The following is a 26,419-nucleotide window of genomic DNA, read 5'->3' as shown; positions in this document are numbered from 1 at the left end:
CTGTAAACTCCAGTGTTTCCTGTATACTCCTCTATGCACTATATACTCCTCTGTCTCCTGTTTACTCCAGTGTCTCCTGTGTACTCCTCTATGCACTATATACTCCAGTGTCTCCTGTATACTCCAGTGTCTCCTGTGTACTCCTCTATGCACTGTATACTCCTCTGTCTCCTGTTTACTCGTGTCTCCTGTATACTCCTCTATGCACTATATACTCCTCTGTCTCCTGTATACTCCAGTGTCTCCTGTGTACTCCTGTATGCACTGTATACTCCTCTGTCTCCTGTATACTCCAGTGTCTCCTGTTTACTCCATTGTTCCCTGTATACTCCTCTATGCACTGTATACTCCTCTGTCTCCTGTATACTCCAGTATCTCCTGTAAACTCCAGTGTTTCCTGTATACTCCTCTATGCACTATATACTCCTCTGTCTCCTGTTTACTCCAGTGTCTCCTGTGTACTCCTCTATGCACTATATACTCCAGTGTCTCCTGTATACTCCCGTGTCTCCTGTGTACTCCTCTATGCACTGTATACTCCTCTGTCTCCTGTTTACTCATGTCTCCTGTATACTCCTCTATGCACTATATACTCCTCTGTCTCCTGTATACTCCAGTGTCTCCTGTGTACTCCTGTATGCACTGTATACTCCTCTGTCTCCTGTATACTCCAGTGTCTCCTGTGTACTCCTCTATGCACTGTATACTCCTCTGTCTCCTGTATACTCCTCTGTCTCCTGTATACTCCTCTGTCTCCTGTATACTCCAGTGTCTCCTGTGTACTCCAGTGTCTCTTGTATACTCCAGTGTCTCCTGTATACTCCTCTATGCACTGTATACTCCTTTGTCTCCTGTATGCTCCTTTGTCTCCTGTATACTCATTTGTCTCCTGTATACTCATTTGTCTCCTGTATACTCCAGTGTCTCTTGTATACTCCTCTGTCTCCTGTATACTCCTGTCTCCTGTATACTCCTCTGGCTCCTGTGTACTCCAGTGTCTGCTGTGTACTCCAGTGTCTCCTGTATACTCCTCTATGTACTGTATACTCCAGTGTCTCCTGTATTCTCCAGTGTCTCCTGTATACTCCTGTCTGTTGTATACTCCAGTGTCTCCTGTATACTCCTCTGTCTCCTGTTTACTCCAGTCTGCTGTATACTCCAGTGTCTCCTGTATACCCCTCTATGTACTGTATACTCCAGTGTCTCCTGTATACTCCTGTCTGTTGTATACTCCAGTGTCTCCTGTATACTCCTCTGTCTCCTGTTTACTCCAGTCTGCTGTATACTCCAGTGTCTCCTGTATACTCCTCTATGTACTGTATACTCCAGTGTCTCCTGTATTCTCCAGTGTCTCCTGTATACTCCTGTCTGTTGTATACTCCAGTGTTTCCTGTATACTCCTCTGTCTCCTGTTTACTCCAGTCTGCTGTATACTCCAGTGTCTCCTGTGTACTCCTCTATGCACTGTATACTCCAGTGTCTCCTGTATTCTCCAGTGTCTCCTGTATACTCCTGTCTGTTGTATACTCCAGTGTTTCCTGTATACTCCTCTGTCTCCTGTTTACTCCAGTCTGCTGTATACTCCAGTGTCTCCTGTGTACTCCTCTATGTACTGTATACTCCAGTGTCTCCTGTATTCTCCAGTGTCTCCTGTATACTCCTGTCTGTTGTATACTCCAGTGTCTCCTGTATACTCCTCTGTCTCCTGTTTACTCCAGTCTGCTGTATACTCCAGTGTCTCCTGTATACTCCTCTGTCTCCTGTTTACTCCAGTCTGCTGTATACTCCAGTGTCTCCTGTATACTCCTCTATGTACTGTATACTCCAGTGTCTCCTGTATTCTCCAGTGTCTCCTGTATACTCCTGTCTGTTGTATACTCCAGTGTCTCCTGTATACTCCTCTGTCTCCTGTTTACTCCAGTCTGCTGTATACTCCAGTGTCTCCTGTGTACTCCTCTATGCACTCATTTGTCTCCTGTGTCTGAACCTGCATTGCCCTTCATCTGTTTCCTGGTTGGGCAATGTGTGGAGGCTAAACCTGACATGTCTACATTCAGACCTGGTTGGCCTTCATCTGCACTTGCTCTCTCTGGCTTCATGGGAGCGATCAAGATATGCTCAGGTACGGATTGCACTTAATGTGGTCTTGCTTTTAATGTATTTAGGAGGCCATATGGCACAGTATTTAATAAAAATGTAGAATAGGACCCCCCACATGAGATTGCCTTGGCGCGGCGGGGTGGCTCAATTGAATTGATCAATTTTTTTGCCAAATATCTCATTTTGAATACAGTTAGATATCATGTGCAAATGCACTTTATGCTATGCGTTCTATCCTTAAGCGGCGCTGGCTTTTCTCCCCTTTTCATTTGTCTCCTGTATACTCATTTGTCTCCTGTATACTCCAGTGTCTCTTGTATACTCCTCTGTCTCCTGTATACTCCTCTGGCTCCTGTGTACTCCAGTGTCTGCTGTGTACTCCAGTGTCTCCTGTGTACTCCTCTATTCACTGTATACTCCTTTGTCTCCTGTATACTCCAGTGTCTCCTGTATACTCCAGTGTCTCCTGTGTACTCCTCTATTCACTGTATATTCCAGTGTCTCCTGTATACTCCAGTGTCTCCTGTATACTCCAGTGCCTCTTGTATACTCCAGTGTCTCCTGTGTACTCCTCTGTCTCCTGTATACTCCAGTGTCTCCTGTATACTCCAGTGTCTCCTGTATACTCCAGTGTCTCTTGTATACTCCTCTGTCTCCTGTATACTCCAGTGTCTCCTGTGTACTCTTCTATGCACTGTATACTCCAGTGTCTCCTGTATACTCCAGTGTCTCTTGTATACTCCAGTGTTTCCTGTACACTCCTCTATGCACTGTATACTCCTCTGTCTCCTGTATACTCCAGGGTCTCCTGTGTACTCCTCTATGCACTGTATACTCCATTGTCTCCTGTATACTCCACTGTCTCCTGTGTACTCCAGTGTCTCTTGTATACTCCAGTGTCTCCTGTGTACTCCTCTATGCACTGTATACTCCTTTGTCTCCTGTATACTCATTTGTCTCCTGTATACTCATTTGTCTCCTGTATACTCCAGTGTCTCTTGTATACTCCTCTGTCTCCTGTGTACTCCTGTCTCCTGTATACTCCTCTGGCTCCTGTGTACTCCAGTGTCTCCTGTGTACTCCTCTATGCACTGTATACTCCTCTGTCTCCTGTATACTCCAGTGTCTCCTGTGTACTCCTCTATTCACTGTATACTCCTTTGTCTCCTGTATACTCCAGTGTCTCCTGTGTACTCCTCTATTCACTGTATACTCCAGTGTCTCTTGTATACTCCAGTGTCTCTTGTATACTCCAGTGTCTCTTGTATACTCCAGTGTCTCCTGTATACTCCAGTGCCTCTTGTATACTCCAGTGTCTCCTGTGTACTCCTCTATGCACTGTATACTCCTCTGTCTCCTGTATACTCCAGTGTCTCTTGTATACTCATCTGTCTCCTGTATACTCCAGTGTCTCCTGTGTACTCTTCTATGCACTGTATACTCCAGTGTCTCTTGTATACTCCAGTGTTTCCTGTACACTCCTCTATGCACTGTATACTCCTCTGTCTCCTGTATACTCCAGTGTCTCCTGTGTACTCTTCTATGCACTGTATACTCCAGTGTCTCCTGTATACTCCAGTGTCTCTTGTGTACTCCAGTGTTTCCTGTACACTCCTCTATGCACTGTATACTCCTCTGTCTCCTGTATACTCCAGTGTCTCCTGTGTACTCCTCTATGCACTGTATACTCCTCTGTCTCCTGTATACTCCAGGGTCTCCTGTGTACTCCTCTATGCACTGTATACTCCATTGTCTCCTGTATACTCCACTATCTCCTGTGCACTCCAGTATCTCCTGTATACTCCAGTGTCTCCTGTGTACTCCAGTGTCTCCTGTGTACTCCTCTATGCACTGTATACTCCATTGTCTCCTGTATACTCCACTGTCTCCTGTGCACTCCAGTGTCTCCTGTATACTCCAGTGTCTCTTGTATACTCCAGTGTCTCCTGTGTACTCCTCTATGCACTGTATACTCCTTTGTCTCCTGTATACTCATTTGTCTCCTGTATACTCCAGTGTCTCTTGTATACTCCTCTGTCTCCTGTATACTCCTGTCTCCTGTATACTCCTCTGGCTCCTGTGTACTCCAGTGTCTGCTGTGTACTCCAGTGTCTCCTGTGTACTCCTCTATGCACTGTATACTCCATTGTCTCCTGTATACTCCACTGTCTCCTGTGCACTCCACTGTCTCCTGTATACTCCAGTGTCTCCTGTATACTCCAGTGTCTCCTGTGTACTCCAGTGTCTCCTGTGTACTCCTCTATGCACTGTATACTCCATTGTCTCCTGTATACTCCACTGTCTCCTGTGCACTCCAGTGTCTCCTGTATACTCCAGTGTCTCTTGTATACTCCAGTGTCTCCTGTGTACTCCTCCATGCACTGTATACTCCTTTGTCTCCTGTATACTCATTTGTCTCCTGTATACTCATTTGTCTCCTGTATACTCCAGTGTCTCTTGTATACTCCTCTGTCTCCTGTATACTCCTGTCTCCTGTATACTCCTCTGGCTCCTGTGTACTCCAGTGTCTGCTGTGTACTCCAGTGTCTCCTGTGTACTCCTCTATGCACTGTATACTCCATTGTCTCCTGTATACTCCACTGTCTCCTGTATACTCCACTGTCTCCTGTATACTCCAGTGTCTCCTGTATACTCCAGTGTCTCCTGTATACTCCAGTGTCTCCTGTGTACTCCAGTGTCTCCTGTGTACTCCTCTATGCACTGTATACTCCATTGTCTCCTGTATACTCCACTGTCTCCTGTATACTCCAGTGTCTCTTGTATACTCCAGTGTCTCCTGTGTACTCCTCTATGCACTGTATACTCCTTTGTCTCCTGTATACTCATTTGTCTCCTGTATACTCATTTGTCTCCTGTATACTCCACTGTCTCCTGTATACTCCACTGTCTCCTGTATACTCCAGTGTCTCTTGTATACTCCAGTGTCTCCTGTGTACTCCTCTATGCACTGTATACTCCTTTGTCTCCTGTATACTCATTTGTCTCCTGTATACTCATTTGTCTCCTGTATACTCCAGTGTCTCTTGTATACTCCTCTGTCTCCTGTATACTCCTGTCTCCTGTATACTCCTTTGTCTCCTGTATACTCCAGTGTCTCCTGTATACTCCAGTGTCTCCTGTGTACTCCTCTATTCACTGTATACTCCAGTGTCTCTTGTATACTCCAGTGTCTCCTGTATACTCCAGTGCCCCTTGTATAGAATCATAGAATCATAGAATGGTAGAGTTGGAAGGGACCTCCTGGGCCATCTGGTCCAACCCCCTGCTCAAAGCAGGATTCGCTAAATCATCCCAGTCAGATGTCTGTCCAGCCTCTGTTTGAAGACTTCCATTGAAGGAGAACTCACCACTTCTCGTGGCAGCCTGTTCCACTCATTGATCACTCTAACTGTCAAAAAGTTTTTTCTAATATCTAATCTGTGTCTCCTCCCATTCAGTTTCATCCCATTGCTTCTAGTCTTTCCTTGTGCAAATGAGAATAAAGTTGATCCTTCTACAATGTGACAGCCCTTTAGATATTTGTAGACAGCTATTAAGTCTCCTCTCAGTCTTCTCTTTTGCAAACTAAACATTTCCAAATCCTGCAACCTTATAGAATCAATACTCCAGTGTCTCCTGTGTACTCCTGTGTACTCCAGTGTCTCCTGTGTACTCCTCTATGCACTGTATACTCCTCTGTCTCCTGTATACTCCAGTGTCTCCTGTATACTCCAGTGTCTCTTGTATACTCATCTGTCTCCTGTATACTCCAGTGTCTCCTGTGTACTCCTCTATGCACTGTATACTCCTCTGTCTCCTGTATACTCCAGGGTCTCCTGTGTACTCCTCTATGCACTGTATACTCCTCTGTCTCCTGTATACTCCAGTGTCTCCTGTATACTCCTCTATGTACTGTATACTCCAGTGTCTCTTGCATACTCCTCTGTCTCCTGTATACTCCAGTGTCTCCTGTGTACTCTTCTATGCACTGTATACTCCAGTGTCTCCTGTATACTCCAGTGTCTCTTGTATACTCCAGTGTTTCCTGTACACTCCTCTATGCACTGTATACTCCTCTGTCTCCTGTATACTCCAGTGTCTGCTGTGTACTCCAGTGTCTCCTGTGTACTCCTCTATGCACTGTATACTCCTCTGTCTCCTGTATACTCCAGTGTCTCCTGTATACTCCAGTGCCTCTTGTATACTCCAGTGTCTCCTGTGTACTCCTCTATGCACTGTATACTCCTGTCTCCTGTATACTCCAGTGTCTCCTGTATACTCCAGTGTCTCCTGTATACTCCAGTGTCTCCTGTATACTCCTCTGTCTCCTGTATACTCCAGTGTCTCCTGTATACTCCAGTGTCTCTTGTATACTCCAGTGTCTCCTGTATACTCCTGTATAGTTCTCTATCTCCTGTATACATCTGTTTCTGCACTATACACCTTTGTCTACTCCTGTGACTGAGATTTCTTCTCATATTCTCTCCTTAGATCCCGTGGAGGATCCGGACTTGAGAATAGCAGATACGGACAATGTGACCTGCCGCGTTTCTCTTCTGTGTGATGCGGGGACAAGCGACTCCTCTAATGTAACCTTCCTAAGAGATGGATACGAGATAAAGGAGAACACGTCCGAGATGGAGAATGATCATCTCCTGGTCATTGATGGGACGGACCCCCAACATTGGGGCATCTACAAGTGTAGAGTGAAGAACCTTGTCAGCCAGAAAGACTCCCAGAAGATAGAGCTCATTCCCGAGAGTAACGTCCCTTCCTGTTGTTTTATTGTCTTCTGTCTTCATGATTACAGATGGGCGGAAACCTGGATGTTCGGGTCCGGCGGGTTTGGCCGAACAATTAAAAAAGTTCCGGTTTGCGTACCAGAACAGTACCCGGATCTGAACCTGGACCAAATTCACTTGAATGGGGGGGCCAACATCCAGTGTTTGTCATGTGCATGACAGAGCGGCAAACACCGCTTCTGATCAGCGGTGAAGGCATCCCCGCCGGTCAGAGAGCTGCGGTTTCTGCGCTGTCAGCTGTGATCGGAGGTATAAAGCTTACCTCTGGTCACTGGTGTCAGCTGATGGGACTACTTATCCCATCATCTGGCACCTGCTACCGCTAATTGCAGTGAGAGCAGGAGCGGCAGATGGGAGTATTCATTAGCAGCTCTTGCTCTGTAAATAAATTAAAAAATAACCGGCGTGGGTTCCCCTATATTTTTGCTAACCAGCCAGGCAAAACTCATGGCTGGGGGCTGCAACCCTCAGCTGTCAGCTTCAGTAAGGTTGGTTATCAAGAATAGAGGGGTCCCCAGGCTGTTTTTTTTAACTATTTAAATACATAATTTAAAAAAAATGCGTGAGGTCCCCCCCATTTTTGACAACTAGCCTTGTTAAAGCAGACAGCTGGGGGCTCGTATTTTCAGGCTGGTAAGGGGCCATGGATATAGCCCCCCCAGCCTAAAAATAGCCCGCAACTGCCCAGGAAAGGCACATCTATTAGATGCGACAATTCGGGCGCTTTGCCAAGCTCTTCTCACTTGCCCTGTAGCGGTGGCAAGTGGGATGATAGTTAGGGGGGTTGATGTCACCTTTGTATTGTCAGGAGACATCAAGCCCACGGCTTAGTAATGGAGAGGTGTCCATAAGACACCTCTCCATTACTAATCCTATTGTCACATTTTAAAAAATCAGACACCCAGAAAAAGTCCTTTTAATTGAAAGAATGACACAGACTCCTTTAATAATCTTAATTGAACCATACTGCATCGCCTAATTCCACCGAAGCCCTCGATCATCTGTAATAAACCAAAAATAAAAAACAACAATACCCCTCACCTGTCCGTTGTTCTGTCCCACGCCGTAATCCATGTTTGGGGGATAAACAGTTTTCAACCTGGACGGTGCAAAGATGCGACCGTCCAGGCTGAGAACCACTGTTGCAGTTTTCCTCACGGTGCTAATGGGGATGTCACCGAGGTCACGGTGGGAATGGAGCCTCAGTGACCGGAGGTAACCTCGATGACGTCACCACCGGTCTCTGAGGCCGCGCTCACAGCAGTTCAGTCACCAGTGGTTCTCAATTTGGATAGTCGCACCTTGACACCGTCCACGTTGAAAATGGTTTATCTCCCAGACATGGATTACGGTGTGGGACAGAACGACAGACAGGTGAAGGATTTTGTTGTTTTTTTATTTTACTTTTATTATAGGAGATTGAGGACTTTGCTGGGATTAGGCGTTTAAATAAAAATGGAAAACTGTGTTTAGTCTTATTTCTAGTAAAGGACTTTATTCTGGCTGTGTCTTTATTTACCATACACCTATAGGATTAGTAATGGAAAAGTGTCTGCCGCTCCTGCTCTCGCTCCTGTTATTAGCAGGAAGTGTTGGATGATGGGAGCAGTAGTCCCATCAGCTGACACCAGTGACAGGAGGTAAACTTTATACCTCCGATCACAGCTGAGTGCTCATGCTGTCTTTTGACAGTGCGGGAACCGCGGCTCTCTGACTGGCGGGGATGATTTCACCGCCAATCAGAAGCGGTGTTTGTAGCGATGTCAAGCACATGACAGTGCGACAAACCTGAACAGTAAGACAGACTTCCTACTGTTCGGGTTCGCCCATCTCTACTCATGATAATCAGATCTCAGCATCTGAAGCCATCAATATCCAGGACAGACGGGGTCTCCAGGACAAGGTCCAGTCTTGGAAACTTCTTATGTCATTGGCTTGAGTTGTTGGCCCCTGAGCTTCCATATTTCCTCCTATCGTTCTTATATTATGTCGTCCTGGGTATAACGCCCGCCTCCCCCTTACCTAGATGATCATCCATAACTTATCTCCTCAGGAATCAGTGGAGGGCGCCTGATCTTCTGGATTGGCTGTATCGGAGGGGTCATCTACGTCTGTCAGCTTCTCTGTCTATTGGTTACGACGATTAGTAAGTACCAGCACAATGAGCCAGAAGACTGAGACTGAAGACTGAAATGTGTCTACCCCGGCATACCCTGGTAATGGTATTACGAGGGCAGGACTAGGGCCCTCTGGCACTAATTGGCAGCACCCAATGAGGCTAGGCAAGAGATGGGGCACTGGTGCCGCAGTGTGTTGTGGGATCCTATGGAGGGAGGTTGATCCTATATGGGGGCTGCACTAAGGGGTGACGTGGTTTCTGCCCTCTGTAGTCTCTAGGGGGCAGCAACAGCATGCAAATGAGCCATTGTGTCACTGACCCATCATCTTATGTCGCAGGCCAAAAATACCAAATAGACACTTCTCTGCTATCAAAACTTCTCTGCCCTACTACGCCTATACTGGGAACCAGTATGGAGCTCATCGCATTGTCCAGCGTCTTACACGGTGCGTACTTTCATTCCGAAGGCTGAAAATTAACCCCTTAGATGTCGCATGTCTGCTGACACTAGGACATTGGATAGATCTGCACCAAGGGGCGGGGTTTATAAAAAATGAGTGCAGCTTATCCAAAGTGGGGTGTGGGTCATGTAAAGAGGGTGGGGCTTACCAAAAATGAGTGCATCATATCTCAAGAGGGGTGCGGCTAATCCCAAGAGGGGTGTGGTTAATTCCAAGAAGGTGTGGCTAATCCAAAGAGGGTGTGGCTAATCCCAAGAGGGGTGTGGCTTTTTCATAAGAAAAATTGGTTTGGCTTATTTATTTATAATTGGATACATTTGCTCCCAAGTGGTTTGGCTAATGAAAAACTAGTGTAGCTTATCTAAAGAGGGATGTGCCTTATCTAACTTATTTGAAGAGGGAAAGGCTTATCTGAGCAGGAAGATGGCTTATCGAAAGGGTGGAGCATACATTCATAGAGGGATGTGGCTATTTAAACGCAGGTGCAGTTTATGCTAATGGGGGTGACATTTCTCTGAATGGGTGGTGCTTATCTCTGGAGGGTTGTGGCTTATCTGTAGAGGGGCGTAACATGTCTAAGGTGGGTGTGAGTGACTTAGCTAAAAGAAGTGAACTTTAGCCTCTTTGTCTCTCATGATGTAGTTAGCAGACAGAACTGGGGTGATCTTGGCTCTGGGGTTGTCGCCCGAGATCTTTATGTGGCTCTCATATTTTTTTGCAGTGTTCTATCATTTCAGCGATCAGATGATTGTGATAGGTGGGATAGTCGTCATCATTGTCATTCTGATGGTTCGAGCTTTGTGGGTATTGATGCTTTGTGGTGAGTATGTCCGGATTGTTCTGTCTGAATTATTCTGGGGGACAATGTTCAGGCACTGACCGCTCCAGGACCAGTAAACGAGATTCAGGCACTGGCCACTCCGGGACCAGTAAACGAGGTTCAGGCACTGGCCACTCCGGGACCAGTAAACGAGGTTCAGGCACTGGCCACTCCGGGACCAGTAAACGAGGTTCAGGCACTGGCCGCTCCGGGACCAGTAAACGAGATTCAGGCACTGGCCGCTCCGGGACCAGTAAACGAGGTTCAGGCACTGGCCGCTCTGGGACCAGTAAACGAGGTTCAGGCACTGGCCGCTCTGGGACCAGTAAACGAGGTTCAGGCACTGGCCGCTCCGGGACCAGTAAACGAGATTCAGGCACTGGCTGCTCCGGGACCAGTAAACGAGATTCAGGCACTGGCCGCTCTGGGACCAGTAAACGAGGTTCAGGCACTGCTCGCTCCGGGACCAGTAAACGAGGTTCAGGCACCGGCCGCTCCAGGACCAATAAACGAGATTCAGGCACTGGTCGCTCCGGGACCAGTAAACGAGGTTCAGGCACCGGCTGCTCCAGGACCAATAAACGAGATTCAGGCACTGGTCGCTCCGGGACCAGTAAACGAGGTTCAGGCACTGGCCGCTCCGGGACCAGTAAACGAGGTTCAGGCACTGGCCTCTCCGGGACCAGTAAACGAGGTTCAGGCACTGGTCGCTCCGGGACCAGTAAACGAGGTTCAGGCACTGTCCGCTCAAGGACCAGTAAACGAGGTTCAGGCACTGGCCGCTCCAGGACCAGTAAATGAGGTTCAGGCACCGGTCGCTCCGGGACCAGTAAACGAGGTTCAGGCACTGGCAGCTTCGGGACCAGTAAATGAGGTTCAGGCACTGGTCGCGCTGGGACCAAGGAACAAGGTTCAGGCACTGGCCGCTCCAAGACCAGTAAACGAGGTTCAGGCATTGGCCGCTCCAGGACCAGTAAATGAGGTTCAGGCACCGGTCGCTCCGGGACCAGTAAACGAGGTTCAGGCACTGGCCACTCCGGGACCAGTAAATGAGGTTCAGGCACCGGACGCTCCAGAACCAGTAAACGAGGTTCAGGCACTGGCCGCTCCAAGACCAGTAAACGAGGTTCAGGCATTGGCCGCTCCAGGACCAGTAAATGAGGTTCAGGCACCGGCCGCTCCGGGACCAGTAAATGAGGTTCAGACACTGGCCGCTCCAGGACCAGTAAACGAGATTCAGGCACTGGCCGCTCCGGGACCAGGGGACGGGGTTCAGGCACTGGCTGCTCCGAGACCAGTAAATGAGGTTCAGGCACTGGTCGCTTCGGGACCAGGGAACAAGGTTCAGGCACTGGCAGCTTCGGGACCAGTAAATGAGGTTCAGGCACTGGTCGCTCTGGGACCAAGGAACAAGATTCAGGCACTGGCCGCTCTGGGACCAGTAAACGAGGTTCAGGCACTGGCCGCTCTGGGACCAGTAAACGAGGTTCAGGCACTGGCAGCTCCGGGACCAGTAAATGAGGTTGAGGCACTGGTCGCTCTGGGACCAAGGAATAAGGTTCAGGCACTGGCTGCTCCGGGACCAGTAAACAAGGTTCAGGCATTGGTCGCTTCGGAACCAGGGAACAAGGTTCAGGCACTGGCAGCTTCGGGACCAGTAAATGAGGTTCAGGCACTGGTCGCTCTGGGACCAAGGAACAAGATTCAGGCACTGGCCGCTCTGGGACCAGTAAACGAGGTTCAGGCACGGGTCGCTCCAGGACCAGTAAACGAGGTTCAGGCACTGGCCGCTCCGGGACCAGTAAACGAGGTTCAGGCACTGGCAGCTCCGGAACCAGTAAATGAGGTTCAGGCACTGGCCGCTCTGGGACCAGTAAACGAGGTTCAGGCACGGGTCGCTCCAGGACCAGTAAACGAGGTTCAGGCACTGGCAGCTCCGGAACCAGTAAATGAGGTTCAGGCACTGGCCGCTCTGGGACCAGTAAACGAGGTTCAGGCACTGGCCGCTCCTGGACCAGTAAACGAGGTTCAGGCACTGGCCTCTGTGGGACCAGTAAATGAGGTTCAGGCACTGGCCGCTCCACGACCAGTAAACGAAGTTCAGGCACTGGCCGCTCTGGGACCAGTAAACGAGGTTCAGGCACTGGCCGCTCCTGGACCAGTAAACAAGGTTCAGGCACTGGCCACTGTGGGACAAGTAAATGAGGTTCAGGCACTGGCTGCTCCGGGACCAGGGGATGAGGTTCAGGCACTGGTTGCTTCGGGACCAGTAAACGAGGTTCAGGCACTGATCGTTCCGGGACCAGGGGATGAGGTTCAGGCATTGGTTGCTTTCAGACCAGTAAACGAGGTTCAGGCACTGGCCGCTCTAGGACCAGTAAATGAGGTTCAGGCACTGGTCGCTCCGGGACCCGGGAACAAGGCTCAGGCACTGGCCGCTCCGGGACCAGTAAACGAGGTTCAGGCACTGGCTGCTCCAGGACCAGTAAACGAGGTTCAGGCACTGGCCGCTCCGGGACCAGTAAATGAGGTTCAGGCACTGGCTGCTCCGGGACCAGTAAACGAGGTTCAGGCACTGGCAGCTCCGGGACCAGTAAATGAGGTTGAGGCACTGGTTGCTCTGGGACCAAGGAATAAGGTTCAGGCACTGGCTGCTCCGGGACCAGTAAACGAGGTTCAGGCATTGGCCGCTCCAGGACCAGTAAACGAGGTTCAGGCACCGGCTGCTCCAGGACCAGTAAATGAGGTTCAGGCACTGGCCGCTCCGGGACCAGTAAATGAGGTTCAGGCATTGGTCGCTTCGGGACCAGTAAACGAGGTTCAGGCACTGGCCGCTCCTGGACCAGTAAATGATGTTCAGGCACTGGCCACTGCGGGACCAGTAAATGAGGTTCAGGCACTGGCCACTGCGGGACCAGTGAATGAGGTTCAGGCACTGACCGCTCCGGGACCAGGGGATGAGGTTCAGGCGCTGGTTGCTTCGGGACCAGTAAATGAGGTTCAGGCACTGGCCACTGCGGGACCAGTAAATGAGGTTCAGGCACTGGCCACTGCGGGACCAGTGAATGAGGTTCAGGCACTGACCGCTCCGGGACAAGAGGATGAGGTTCAGGCATTGGTTGCTTCCAGACCAGTAAACGAGGTTCAGGCACGGGCCACTTCGGGACCAGTAAACGAGGTTCAGGTACTGGCCACGCTGGGACCAGTAAACAAGGTTCAGGAACTGGCCACTCCGGGACCAGGGGATGAGGATCAGGCACTGGCCACTCCAGGACCAGTAAATGAGGTTCAGGTACTGGCCACGCAGGGACCAGGAGATGAGGATTCAGGACTGGCCACATGGAGACCAGAGAACTACAGATATAGAACTGGCCACCCCGGGAACATGGAACTTCAGATACATGATTGGCCACATCAGGACCAGGTGACTTCAGACACAGAACCGGCCACACCCAGACCAGAGAAACAGGTTCAGGACACTGCCGTACCTGGACCAGGGAACCTTAAAGCTTACTAGTTGTCCATCTTACTAATGACTTTACAGGTTGCTTGGCGACTCCCTAAGGAAGAAGGAGTCTTTCATACAGAATGACTCCCAGCTATTGGCTGGGAGCCATCTTGCACGTGTACTGATTATACTAAATGCCTCTCAGGAACAAGCTGAGGGCATTTAGTATATGCACGCTGACCCTTTATCAGCAGGGAAGCTCATGCATGCTCATACTAGGCGTGCCTCCGGGAACTGTGGTTCGCATAACAGGAAGGAGGGAAATACCTGTAGACCACGCAGCGGGGATCGGCAGTGAATAAGCATAGAGGAGGAAGGGGACACCATGTAGGGGCGCCAGCCATAGAACTACATATAAATACTCCGGTGTGGTCACTGCCAACTCCACAATAACAAAAATAAATACTTGCTGCCACCACCTATCATTTTTACAGGCCGATTGGATGCCCGTTACAGGTAACGTAAGGCTTCAGGGGTGCGGTTTACAGAGTAAGAGGAACAGAACTACTATATTGTATATATTTAATCCAAAAAGTAAGTAGGGTTTATAAAAATATACAAAGATGTTACAAAATGGACAAAACAATACGGTACATACAATCACATGAGATAAAAAGGAATAACGAAAAAAAAAGTACTAAACCTGTGTGTCGTGGAAATGGCACAGATTGTAGAGGAAGGAAGCACTAGTTTTTGGGGGAACAGTACAGAACTACAGCACACTGTGTCTTCCAGGATTGACAATGATTGTAGTTCGGTATTTGTTTTTACTAACACAAGTCACATCCACATACCTCCCCTCCGGTGACTCATAACAGGGCTGGTCTTTAGAAAATTCTGATCCACAACTTTCAGGACAGGATTACTTCGTCCCCAGGAGGTCCCAGGTGGGAGATATTAAAGTCATATTTCCTATTACAATTTTATCTTTCTACAGAGCAGAAACATGGCATGGATATTGTCATCCATTGATTTGGAGGTGCTGTCGCAACCACCCAGTGATGTAAGACAATGTATTACATTCGCCAAAACCAAAAATATGCCTCTCATATCTGTCATATCTATGCCATTCATAAAAACCTCAATATTCATACTGGAGCATGAACAAAAGCAGTCTGTTTGCTTTTCTGGTCACAGCGAGTGCCAAGGGTATTGGTTATCTCCCCTAGCCATAAATCTGTCATCTCCCCAAATTCCTCTTTCACATATGCCTGGTCTGCGATCCATCAGATAATCCACTTTAATTACCTGTTCACATGAGGGTGGCCCCCTCTTTATAAGGGTCATGTAGAGATTTTAAGAGTGCAAGCCCTGATTCAATAGTCACTATACCTGTCAGATGGCTTTATACATTTGGTAATTATATCTATGACAGTGACTCCTGTTCACACTGTCACTGCAGAGGTTCAGGACAATATTGGGCTCCGTATATGGGAAGTAGCTGAGCGGTCAGGACTCCCAGTCTGCGGAGAATGGAGACACTACTGTAACCACTGTACAAGGCTGCACCTCTGTATTACACTCTGGGAGTTTCCTCTTTTATAACCTCTCTCTCTGTATATCACAGGTCTTCCCCTGCACCCATTGATTATCAGGATTATGGAGGATGCACTATTTGCAGCTGATTTGGTCCTGGTACCGGCAATTTATATACAGTACATACGCCTGTATTTAGCAGGTGAGTGCTCTGTATACTGGGGGGATGCCAGGGTCTGATTGTACGTCGTGTCCATATTACATTCTCAGTGGCGGAGGTTCTTATTATACATTGTGTCCACATTATGGCCCTGGTGGCGGAGGATCTGTTTGTATGTCGAGTCCATATTACATCCTCGGTGGTGGAGGATCTGATTGTATGTCGTGTCCATATTATATGCACGGTGGCGGAGGATCTGATTGTACGTCGTGTCCATATTACATCCCCGGTGGTGGAGGATTTGATTGTATGTCATGTCCATATTATATGCACGGTGGCGGAGGATCTGATTGTACGTCGTGTCCATATTACATCCCCGGTGGTGGAGGATCTGATTGTATGTCGTGTACATATTACATGCCCGGTGGTGGAGAATCTGATTGTACGTCGTGTCCATATTACATGTCCGATGATGGAGGATCTGATTGTACGTCGTGTCCATATTATATGCCCGGTGGCGGAGGATCTGATTGTACGTCGTGTCCATATTATATGCCCGGTGGCGGAGGATCTGATTGTACGTCGTGTGCATATTACATCCCCGGTGGTGGAGGATCTGATTGTACGTCGTGTCCGTATTACATGTCCGATGGTGGAGGATCTGATTGTACGTCGTGTCCATATTATATGCCCGGTGGCGGAGGATCTGATTGTACGTCGTGTCGATATTACATCCCCGGTGGCGGAGGATCTGATTGTACGTCGTGTACATATTACATGCCCGGTGGCGGAGGATCTGATTGTACGTCGTGTACATATTACATGCCCGGTTGTGGAGGATCTGATTGTACGTCGTGTCCATATTACATGTCCGATGGCGGAGGATCTGATTGTACGTCGTGTCCATATTATATGCCCGGTGGCGGAGGATCTGATTGTACGTCGTGTACATATTACATGCCCGGTGGCGGAGGATCTGATTGTACGTCGTGTCCATATTACATCCCCGGTGGTGGAGGATCTGATTGTACGTCGTGTCCATATTACATGTCCGATGGTGAAGGATCTGATTGTACGTCGTGTCCATATTATATGCCCGGTGGCGGAGGATCTGATTGTACGTCGTGTCCATATTATATGCCCGGTGGCGGAGGATCTGATTGTACGTCGTGTCGATATTACATCCCCGGTGGCGGAGGATCTGATTGTACGTCGTGTACATATTACATGCCCGGTGGCGGAGGATCTGATTGTACGTCGTGTACATATTACATGCCCGGTTGTGGAGAATCTGATTGTACGTCGTGTCCATATTACATCCCCGGTGGTGGAGGATCTGATTGTACGTCGTGTCCATATTATATGCCCGGTGGCGGAGGATCTGATTGTGCGTCGTGTCGATATTACATCCCCGGTGGCGGAGGATCTGATTGTACGTCGTGTCCATATTACATCCCCGGTGGCGGAGGATCTGATTGTACGTCGTGTCCATATTACATCCCCGGTGGCGGAGGATCTGATTGTACGTCGTTTCCGTATTACATCCCCGATGGGGGAGGATCTGATTGTACGTCGTGTCCATATTACATCCCCGGTGGTGGAGGATCTGATTGTACGTCGTGTCCATATTATATGCCCGGTGGCGGAGGATCTGATTGTGCGTCGTGTCGATATTACATCCCCGGTGGCGGAGGATCTGATTGTACGTCGTGTCCATATTACATCCCCGGTGGCGGAGGATCTGATTGTACGTCGTGTCCATATTACATCCCCGGTGGCGGAGGATCTGATTGTACGTCGTTTCCGTATTACATCCCCGATGGGGGAGGATCTGATTGTACGTCGTGTCCATATTACATCCCCGGTGGTGGAGGATCTGATTGTACGTCGTGTCCATATTATATGCCCGGTGGCGGAGGATCTGATTGTGCGTCGTGTCGATATTACATCCCCGGTGGCGGAGGATCTGATTGTACGTTGTGTCCATATTACATCCCCGGTGGCGGAGGATCTGATTGTACGTCGTGTCCATATTACATCCCCGGTGGTGGAGAATCTGATTGTACGTCGTGTCCATATTACATCCCCGGTGGTGGAGGATCTGATTGTACGTCGTGTCCATATTATATGCCCGGTGGCGGAGGATCTGATTGTGCGTCGTGTCGATATTACATCCCCGGTGGCGGAGGATCTGATTGTACGTCGTGTCCATATTACATCCCCGGTGGCGGAGGATCTGATTGTACGTCGTGTCCATATTACATCCCCGGTGGCGGAGGATCTGATTGTACGTCGTTTCCGTATTACATCCCCGATGGGGGAGGATCTGATTGTACGTCGTGTCCATATTACATCCCCGGTGGTGGAGGATCTGATTGTACGTCGTGTCCATATTATATGCCCGGTGGCGGAGGATCTGATTGTGCGTCGTGTCGATATTACATCCCCGGTGGCGGAGGATCTGATTGTACGTCGTGTCCATATTACATCCCTGGTGGCGGAGGATCTGATTGTACGTCGTGTCCATATTACATCCCCGGTGGCGGAGGATCTGATTGTACGTCGTTTCCGTATTACATCCCCGATGGGGGAGGATCTGATTGTACGTCGTGTCCATATTACATCCCCGGTGGTGGAGGATCTGATTGTACGTCGTGTCCATATTATATGCCCGGTGGCGGAGGATCTGATTGTGCGTCGTGTCGATATTACATCCCCGGTGGCGGAGGATCTGATTGTACGTCGTGTCCATATTACATCCCCGGTGGCGGAGGATCTGATTGTACGTCGTGTCCATATTACATCCCCGGTGGCGGAGGATCTGATTGTACGTCGTTTCCGTATTACATCCCCGATGGGGGAGGATCTGATTGTACGTCGTGTCCATATTACATCCCCGGTGGTGGAGGATCTGATTGTACGTCGTGTCGATATTATATGCCCGGTGGCGGAGGATCTGATTGTACGTCGTGTCGATATTACATCCCCGGTGGCGGAGGATCTGATTGTACGTCGTGTACATATTACATGCCCGGTGGCGGAGGATCTGATTGTACGTCGTGTCCATATTACATGTCCGATGGCGGAGGATCTGATTGTACGTCGTGTCCATATTATATGCCCGGTGGCGGAGGATCTGATTGTACGTCGTGTACATATTACATGCCCGGTGGCGGAGGATCTGATTGTACGTCGTGTCCATATTACATCCCCGGTGGTGGAGGATCTGATTGTACCTCGTGTCCATATTACATGTCCGATGGTGGAGGATCTGATTGTACGTCGTGTCCATATTATATGCCCGGTGGCGGAGGATCTGATTGTACGTCGTGTCGATATTACATCCCCGGTGGTGGAGAATCTGATTGTACGTCGTGTCCATATTACATCCCCGATGGTGGAGGATCTGATTGTACGTCGTGTCCATATTATATGTCCGGTGGCGGAGGATCTGATTGTGCGTCGTGTCGATATTACATCCCCGGTGGTGGAGGATCTGATTGTACGTCGTGTCCATATTACATCCTCGGTGGCGGAGGATCTGATTGTACGTCGTGTCCATATTACATCCCCGGTGGCGGAGGATCTGATTGTACGTCGTTTCCGTATTACATCCCCGATGGGGGAGGATCTGATTGTACGTCGTGTCCATATTACATCCCCGGTGGTGGAGGATCTGATTGTACGTCGTGTCCATATTATATGCCCGGTGGCGGAGGATCTGATTGTGCGTCGTGTCGATATTACATCCCCGGTGGCGGAGGATCTGATTGTACGTCGTGTCCATATTACATCCCCGGTGGCGGAGGATGTGATTGTACGTCGTGTCCATATTACATCCCCGGTGGCGGAGGATCTGATTGTACGTCGTTTCCGTATTACATCCCCGATGGGGGAGGATCTGATTGTGCGTCGTGTCCATATTACATGCCCGGTGGTGGAGTCTCTTATTATACATTGTGTCCACATTATGGCCCTGGTGGCGGAGGATCTGATTGTATGTCGAGTCCATATTACATCCTCGGTATTGAAGGGTCTGATTGTACGTTGAGTTCATATTACATCCCCGGTGGTGGAGGATCTGATTGTATGTCGTGTCCATATTATATGCCCGGTGGCGGAGGATCTGATTGTACGTCGTGTCGATATTACATCCCTGGTGGTGGAGGATCTGATTGTACATCGTGTCCATATTACATGTCCGGTGGTGGAGTCTCTTATTATACATTGTGTCCACATTATGGCCCTGATGGTGAAGGATCTGATTGTACTTTGTATTCATATTACATCCCCGCTAGTGGAGTCTGATTGTACGTCGTGTCCATATTACATCCCCGGTGGTGGAGGATCTGATTGTATGTCGTGTCCATATTAAATGCACGGTGGCGGAGGATCTGATTGTACGTCGTGTCCATATTACATCCCCGGTGGTGGAGGATCTGATTGTATGTCATGTCCATATTATATGCACGGTGGCGGAGGATCTGATTGTACGTCGTGTCCATATTACATCCCCGGTGGTGGAGGATCTGATTGTATGTCGTGTCCATATTACATTCCCGGTGGTGGAGAATCTGATTGTACGTCGTGTCCATATTACATGTCCGATGATGGAGGATCTGATTGTACGTCGTGTCCATATTATATGCCCGGTGGCGGAGGATCTGATTGTACGTCGTGTCCATATTATATGCCCGGTGGCGGAGGATCTGATTGTACGTCGTGTGCATATTACATCCCCGGTGGTGGAGGATCTGATTGTACGTCGTGTCCGTATTACATGTCCGATGGTGGAGGATCTGATTGTACGTCGTGTCCATATTATATGCCCGGTGGCGGAGGATCTGATTGTACGTCGTGTACATATTACATGCCCGGTGGCGGAGGATCTGATTGTACGTCGTGTACATATTACATGCCCGGTGGTGGAGGATCTGATTGTACGTCGTGTCCATATTACATGTCCGATGGCGGAGGATCTGATTGTACGTCGTGTCCATATTATATGCCTGGTGGCGGAGGATCTGATTGTACGTCGTGTACATATTACATGCCCGGTGGCGGAGGATCTGATTGTACGTCGTGTCCATATTACATCCCCGGTGGTGGAGGATCTGATTGTACGTCGTGTCCATATTACATGTCCGATGGTGGAGGATCTGATTGTACGTCGTGTCCATATTATATGCCCGGTGGCGGAGGATCTGATTGTACGTCGTGTCGATATTACATCCCCGGTGGTGGAGAATCTGATTGTACGTCGTGTCCATATTACATCCCCGGTGGTGGAGGATCTGATTGTACGTCGTGTCCATATTATATGCCCGGTGGCGGAGGATCTGATTGTGCGTCGTGTCGATATTACATCCCCGGTGGCGGAGGATCTGATTGTACGTCGTGTACATATTACATGCCCGGTGGCGGAGGATCTGATTGTACGTCGTGTACATATTACATGCCCGGTGGTGGAGGATCTGATTGTACGTCGTGTCGATATTACATCCCCGGTGGCGGAGGATCTGATTGTACGTCGTGTCCATATTACATCCCCGGTGGTGGAGGATCTGATTGTACGTCGTGTCCATATTACATGTCCGATGGTGGAGGATCTGATTGTACGTCGTGTCCATATTATATGCCCGGTGGCGGAGGATCTGATTGTACGTCGTGTCGATATTACATCCCCGGTGGTGGAGAATCTGATTGTACGTCGTGTCCATATTACATCCCCGGTGGTGGAGGATCTGATTGTACGTCGTGTCCATATTATATGCCCGGTGGCGGAGGATCTGATTGTGCGTCGTGTCGATATTACATCCCCGGTGGCGGAGGATCTGATTGTACGTCGTGTCCATATTACATCCCCGGTGGCGGAGGATCTGATTGTACGTCGTGTCCATATTACATCCCCGGTGGCGGAGGATCTGATTGTACGTCGTTTCCGTATTACATCCCCGATGGGGGAGGATCTGATTGTACGTCGTGTCCATATTACATCCCCGGTGGTGGAGGATCTGATTGTACGTCGTGTCCATATTATATGCCCGGTGGCGGAGGATCTGATTGTGCGTCGTGTCGATATTACATCCCCGGTGGCGGAGGATCTGATTGTACGTCGTGTCCATATTACATCCCCGGTGGCGGAGGATCTGATTGTACGTCGTTTCCGTATTACATCCCCGATGGGGGAGGATCTGATTGTGCGTCGTGTCCATATTACATGCCCGGTGGTGGAGTCTCTTATTATACATTGTGTCCACATTATGGCCCTGGTGGCGGAGGATCTGATTGTATGTCGAGTCCATATTACATCCTCGGTATTGAAGGGTCTGATTGTACGTTGAGTCCATATTACATCCCCGGTGGTGGAGGATCTGATTGTATGTCGTGTCCATATTATATGCCCGGTGGCGGAGGATCTGATTGTACGTCGTGTCGATATTACATCCCTGGTGGTGGAGGATCTGATTGTACATCGTGTCCATATTACATGTCCGGTGGTGGAGTCTCTTATTATACATTGTGTCCACATTATGGCCCTGATGGTGAAGGATCTGATTGTACTTTGTATTCATATTACATCCCCGCTAGTGGAGTCTGATTGTACGTCGTGTCCATATTACATCTCCATTAGTGGAGTCTCTGATTGTACTTTGTATCCACATTCCGGTCCAGGCGGGGCAGTCTCTGATTGTACTTTGTGTTTCTTGTAGCCTCTGATCTCTGTGGTTTGAGGAATCGGCAGATACTGTGGACGCTCATGCAGCTTGTGCTTGGCTTCGTCATCCTACTTGCTGTGGTCCTGCCCCTGAGGATCCTGTGGGTGAAGTGTGAGTACAGTGGGAGGATCACACATGATGAATAGATGTGTAATGTCTCATCTACAGTGAAGAGCTAGGGTCTAAAACATGTCATCCGTTGCTGAGATTACATAGGTACATTAATGTTTAATGTGGCCCCTAGGTAATCAAAATTCGGTACCTGTGGAGATCACTGGTGGCTTTTATAACGTATATCTTCTCTGTGACTTGTAGAGTCTGCAGGGTCTGAGTCTCTTGATGACATCACACTTAATCACCAGTGATGTCTTCAGAGCCGGCCACTCTCCCAGCTTTGTATTTTGTCAGAATTTTTACCTCCCTTTTATCCTAATGATCGATGCATTGTCCGAGGATGTAAATATGTAGAGATTGTATACGGTGACATCAGGGCCTGGTTCTTGCCCACTGGAGGCTAATTGTGCACATTGGTGGTGAATACTGGCAGACGGTCAGCTGATATGGTATAGGAAGTGTTATATAGTGTATAAGAAGCTCAGCTGCCACCCAGAAAGTGATAACCGTCCCGTGTCTAATTCCAGGCAGACCTGGAGCTCCGGAGTCTCCGGACCCTCACAAAGGCTCGTTTACACTCACCCCAGACGAGGACGGAACGGTCGACATCAATGAAGACGAAGGAAAGAATGAAGGAACTGAAGAAGGAACCCAAAGTGGAGAGGATGAGACTCCAACATGAAATAAGAAACATCTACACTCCTCAACATCGAAATTACAGTACCAAAAAGGAAAAGTGGTGGATGATGGAAATCACCGGGCAGAGACGTCACTGATCTACAACTGCTGGGAATAGAAACAAAATGGTCAATACTGCTTTACTTCTCCAGTCCGGAGTCTGAGCCTTGTGCTGAAATCCCGGCACCTCCGACCTCGGCTGCTGTCACCGAGGTCATTAATGGTTGTCTGAGACATTTCTTCAACATCACCAGGCCACATGTGGCTTGTACTACTGTGGGCCGCCTAAGTGGCCTAAACATGCTCCCGTGGCTGCACCGTCTCCGGTCTTGTCTACATCGGAGACATCAATGGTCGGTTATTACACAAGAGCTGCCGGCATCGTCTCCGGACTTGTCTCCATCGGGCACATCTGGGGCATAATTGGCCGGTGATTACATAAGAGCTGCCAGGAAGATCTCTAGACTTGACTCCCATCGAGCACATCAAGGACATCATCAGTCGGTGATTAAACAGGAGCATCTCAGGACTTATCTCCATCTGGGACATCATCGGTCACTGATTACACAGGAGCTGCCGGGAGCATCTCTGGACTTGACTCCATCGAGGATATTGGGGATGTCATTGGTCGGTGATCATGAAGGAGCTATGGGCAGTGTCTTCAGAATTGTTTCTCATGGCTGCACTATCTCTGGTCTTGTCTCCGTCTAGCACATAGGAGACATCTTTGGTTGTTGATTACACAGGAGCTGCTGTAGCGTCTCCGGACCTGTCTCCATCAAGCACAACAGGGACATCTTTAGTCGGTGATTATACAGTAACTGCTGTAGCGTCTCCAGACTTTTCTCCATCCAGCACATCAGGGACGTCATTGGTCGGTGATTACACAGGAGCTGCCGGCAGCAGATACTGATGATTTGTACAATCAGCGGCAGAACCTTCCTCAGACGACCATTAATTACCTCAGTGATCGGTGCCAAGGCCGGAGGTGCTGGGATTGCTGCATGAGGCTCAGCCTCCAGCCTGAAGAAAATCCAGATGTTGCAAAAATGTAGTTTCCATTTTTCTATCATGTGCAGATCAGTAATTTGTCTCCATCCTGTGGTTTCCATCATTCCACCACTTTTCCTTCTTGGTGATGCGATTTCTTTGTTGTGGTGTGTATGATCCATCGATCTGACTATTTTTCTATTATTATATGGGTGACGGTGGGCTCTCGCCATCAATGTGCAATGTAGAATTCGATATGCTCAATGGTGAAGTGACAGCAGTCATATCAGAGACGGACGAGCGGTTGATTACCCTGTTATATCAGCGTGTTTGTTACTTTTGTTATATCTGCGTGCAGAACCCCAGCTCTGTGCACTTATCTATGTTTACTTCTCTGTCCATTACCTGAGATGTGTGCTGTCTATATGTTGTCTAAATGTCTGTTACTCAGGAAAGACGGGCAGGCAGAGGTTATTTACGGGCTGGGTTTCCTCCTGAACATTGTTGGTTGCAGAAGGCCCGTGTCGGAGAGCCCGTGTCAAAAATATTTCCAGAATCCGTCCCTTCCTCAGTCCTCAATCTACTAAAAGTCTTGTACATGCCCTCATCATCTCCCGCTGTGACTACTGGAACACCCTCCTCTGTGGCCTCCCTGCTAACTCTCTTGCACCACTCCAGTCTGTCCTCAATTCTGCTGCCCGACTAATCCACCTCTGTCCTCTCTACTCCCCTGTCTCTCCCCTCTGCAAATCCCTCCATTGGCTCCCAATTCCCCAACGAATCCAGTTCAAACTACTAACACTGACCTACAAAGTCATCCACAACCTGTCCCCTCCCTATATCTCTGAATTATTCTCCGATACCTTCCCTCACGTAATCTTCGATCCTCCCAAGACCTCCTACTCTCCTCCACACTTATTCATTCCTCACACAACCACCTCCAAGATTTCTCCCGAATATCCCCCATCCTCTGGAATTCCATGCCTCAACACGTCTGATTATCCACCACCCTCGGATCCTTCAAACGGAACCTGAAAACTCATCTTTTCAGGAAAGCTTACAGCCTGCAATAACCATTCTGCCGCCTCACCACCGCCCGAGCTGCTGCACCCCCGACCTTCTGTCTTTTCCCCGCTATCCCGTAGAATTTAAGTCCGCAAGGACAGGGTCCTCTCCCCTCTGTACCAGTCTGTCGTCGTAAATTTGTTGTGGAAACTTGCTTACTGTTAACGATATCTATAACTTTGTATGTAACCCCCCTTCCCATGTGCAGCACCATGGAATTAATGGCGCTATATACATAAATAATAATAATAGTGTAGGTCACAGAGGGCCCGTGTGATGAGCAAGAACAATGTTACTGAGTAGTGGATTGCAAGAAAGCAGTTGACATATCCTCTGTAACTCTGTTCTTCACCAGGTTACAGAGGGGTGATTGCCTCTGTGACTGTCCCGGGCATTGGAGACCGACTGCCCATATAAGAGAGACTGCCATGAGAAATCATTCTTTATTGGGCCAATAATGTAAATCTCCCCTGTACATACGTCTCTGGTTTTCTATATCTATCTAATAATTTGGGGGGTAATTATTTGGAGTCTAAGTATCGCCGTTCCTTGTAGGTGATTATAACGTCCTGTATAACTGATATCCAGATATTTTTTGTACATTTTAATTCTTTATAAAATTTTGATATTTCTTCTATTATTCATTCTTTGCTGGCTCTTGCCATACACAGCCTGAATATTACCTCTAGATCAGGGACATCAAGCTCAAATACATAGAGGCCAAAAATAAAAGCTTGGATAAACTCGCGGCCGACCTTGATATTTATTACAAAAATGTCTACAATTGACGATGTTTTTCCTTATCAAATATAACCATGAACTTTTTCATATGGAAACAAACTTAAAGGGGTTGTCCTACGAGCAAAGTGCATTTTAATTGATAGATCTTAAAATAAAATATTGGGCTATGTTATGTAAGAGCAGTAACAAGCAGAAGGCCCCCTGGCCGAATATAAATATGTAATAACAAAGGGTAAAAAATCCCGAATAGTACAGATAATAAAGAACGAGGCCAACAAAGAGCAGATCTCCTCCTGGTGGGAAATCCAGAGGTTAGACAATGACATTAAAGATCATCTAGTTCCCAGAGGCCTCGCATTACCTTATTACCAGCAGAGCCCCCCAATTTATGAGCAATTGGGAAAAAGAAGCCACTGGTGTCTCCTTGAGAGTAATGCAACTTCTCCTTCACGAAGAGAAATCCAATTATGACACCTTAGATGAAAAACTAAAGAACAAATTGAGATAACAGAGAAAATTAAGACTGAAAGTGACTTCAGTGTTAAAGAAACCCAATTACAAAACAGCATTGAAAAATGTCAATATCATCTAAAGAAAAGAAAACCTAGGCAATATCGTAGGGACCTCCAAGACTTAAAGGACAATAAGATCTCTTAGGAGATCGTC

General features: G+C 48.5%; 1 protein-coding gene across 2 annotated transcripts in view; it reads left to right on the top strand.

Moving 5' to 3' along the window:
- Nucleotides 1-25,643, top strand: part of LOC141075709 (uncharacterized) — a 129,931-nt gene extending 104,288 nt beyond the window's left edge. The window contains exons 3-9 of one of the 2 annotated variants that reach the window (XM_073562848.1): nucleotides 6,592-6,861; nucleotides 8,956-9,048; nucleotides 9,360-9,467; nucleotides 10,204-10,302; nucleotides 15,378-15,488; nucleotides 22,160-22,276; nucleotides 22,807-25,643. In XM_073562848.1, coding sequence (XP_073418949.1) covers nucleotides 6,592-6,861; nucleotides 8,956-9,048; nucleotides 9,360-9,467; nucleotides 10,204-10,302; nucleotides 15,378-15,488; nucleotides 22,160-22,276; nucleotides 22,807-22,961 — 953 coding nt within the window. In that variant the 3' untranslated portion in view covers nucleotides 22,962-25,643. The remainder of the gene's footprint in view (nucleotides 1-6,591; nucleotides 6,862-8,955; nucleotides 9,049-9,359; nucleotides 9,468-10,203; nucleotides 10,303-15,377; nucleotides 15,489-22,159; nucleotides 22,277-22,806) is intronic. The other variant, XM_073562849.1, reaches the window with a different exon arrangement.
- The last annotated feature ends 776 nt before the right edge of the window (nucleotides 25,644-26,419 follow it).

Source organism: Dendrobates tinctorius, unplaced genomic scaffold (genome assembly GCF_039654945.1).
Source record: "Dendrobates tinctorius isolate UK_male_01 unplaced genomic scaffold, ASM3965494v1 ptg000367l, whole genome shotgun sequence".
Lineage (NCBI taxonomy): Eukaryota > Metazoa > Chordata > Amphibia > Anura > Dendrobatidae > Dendrobates > Dendrobates tinctorius.
This window is presented reverse-complemented; position numbering and strand designations above follow the sequence as displayed.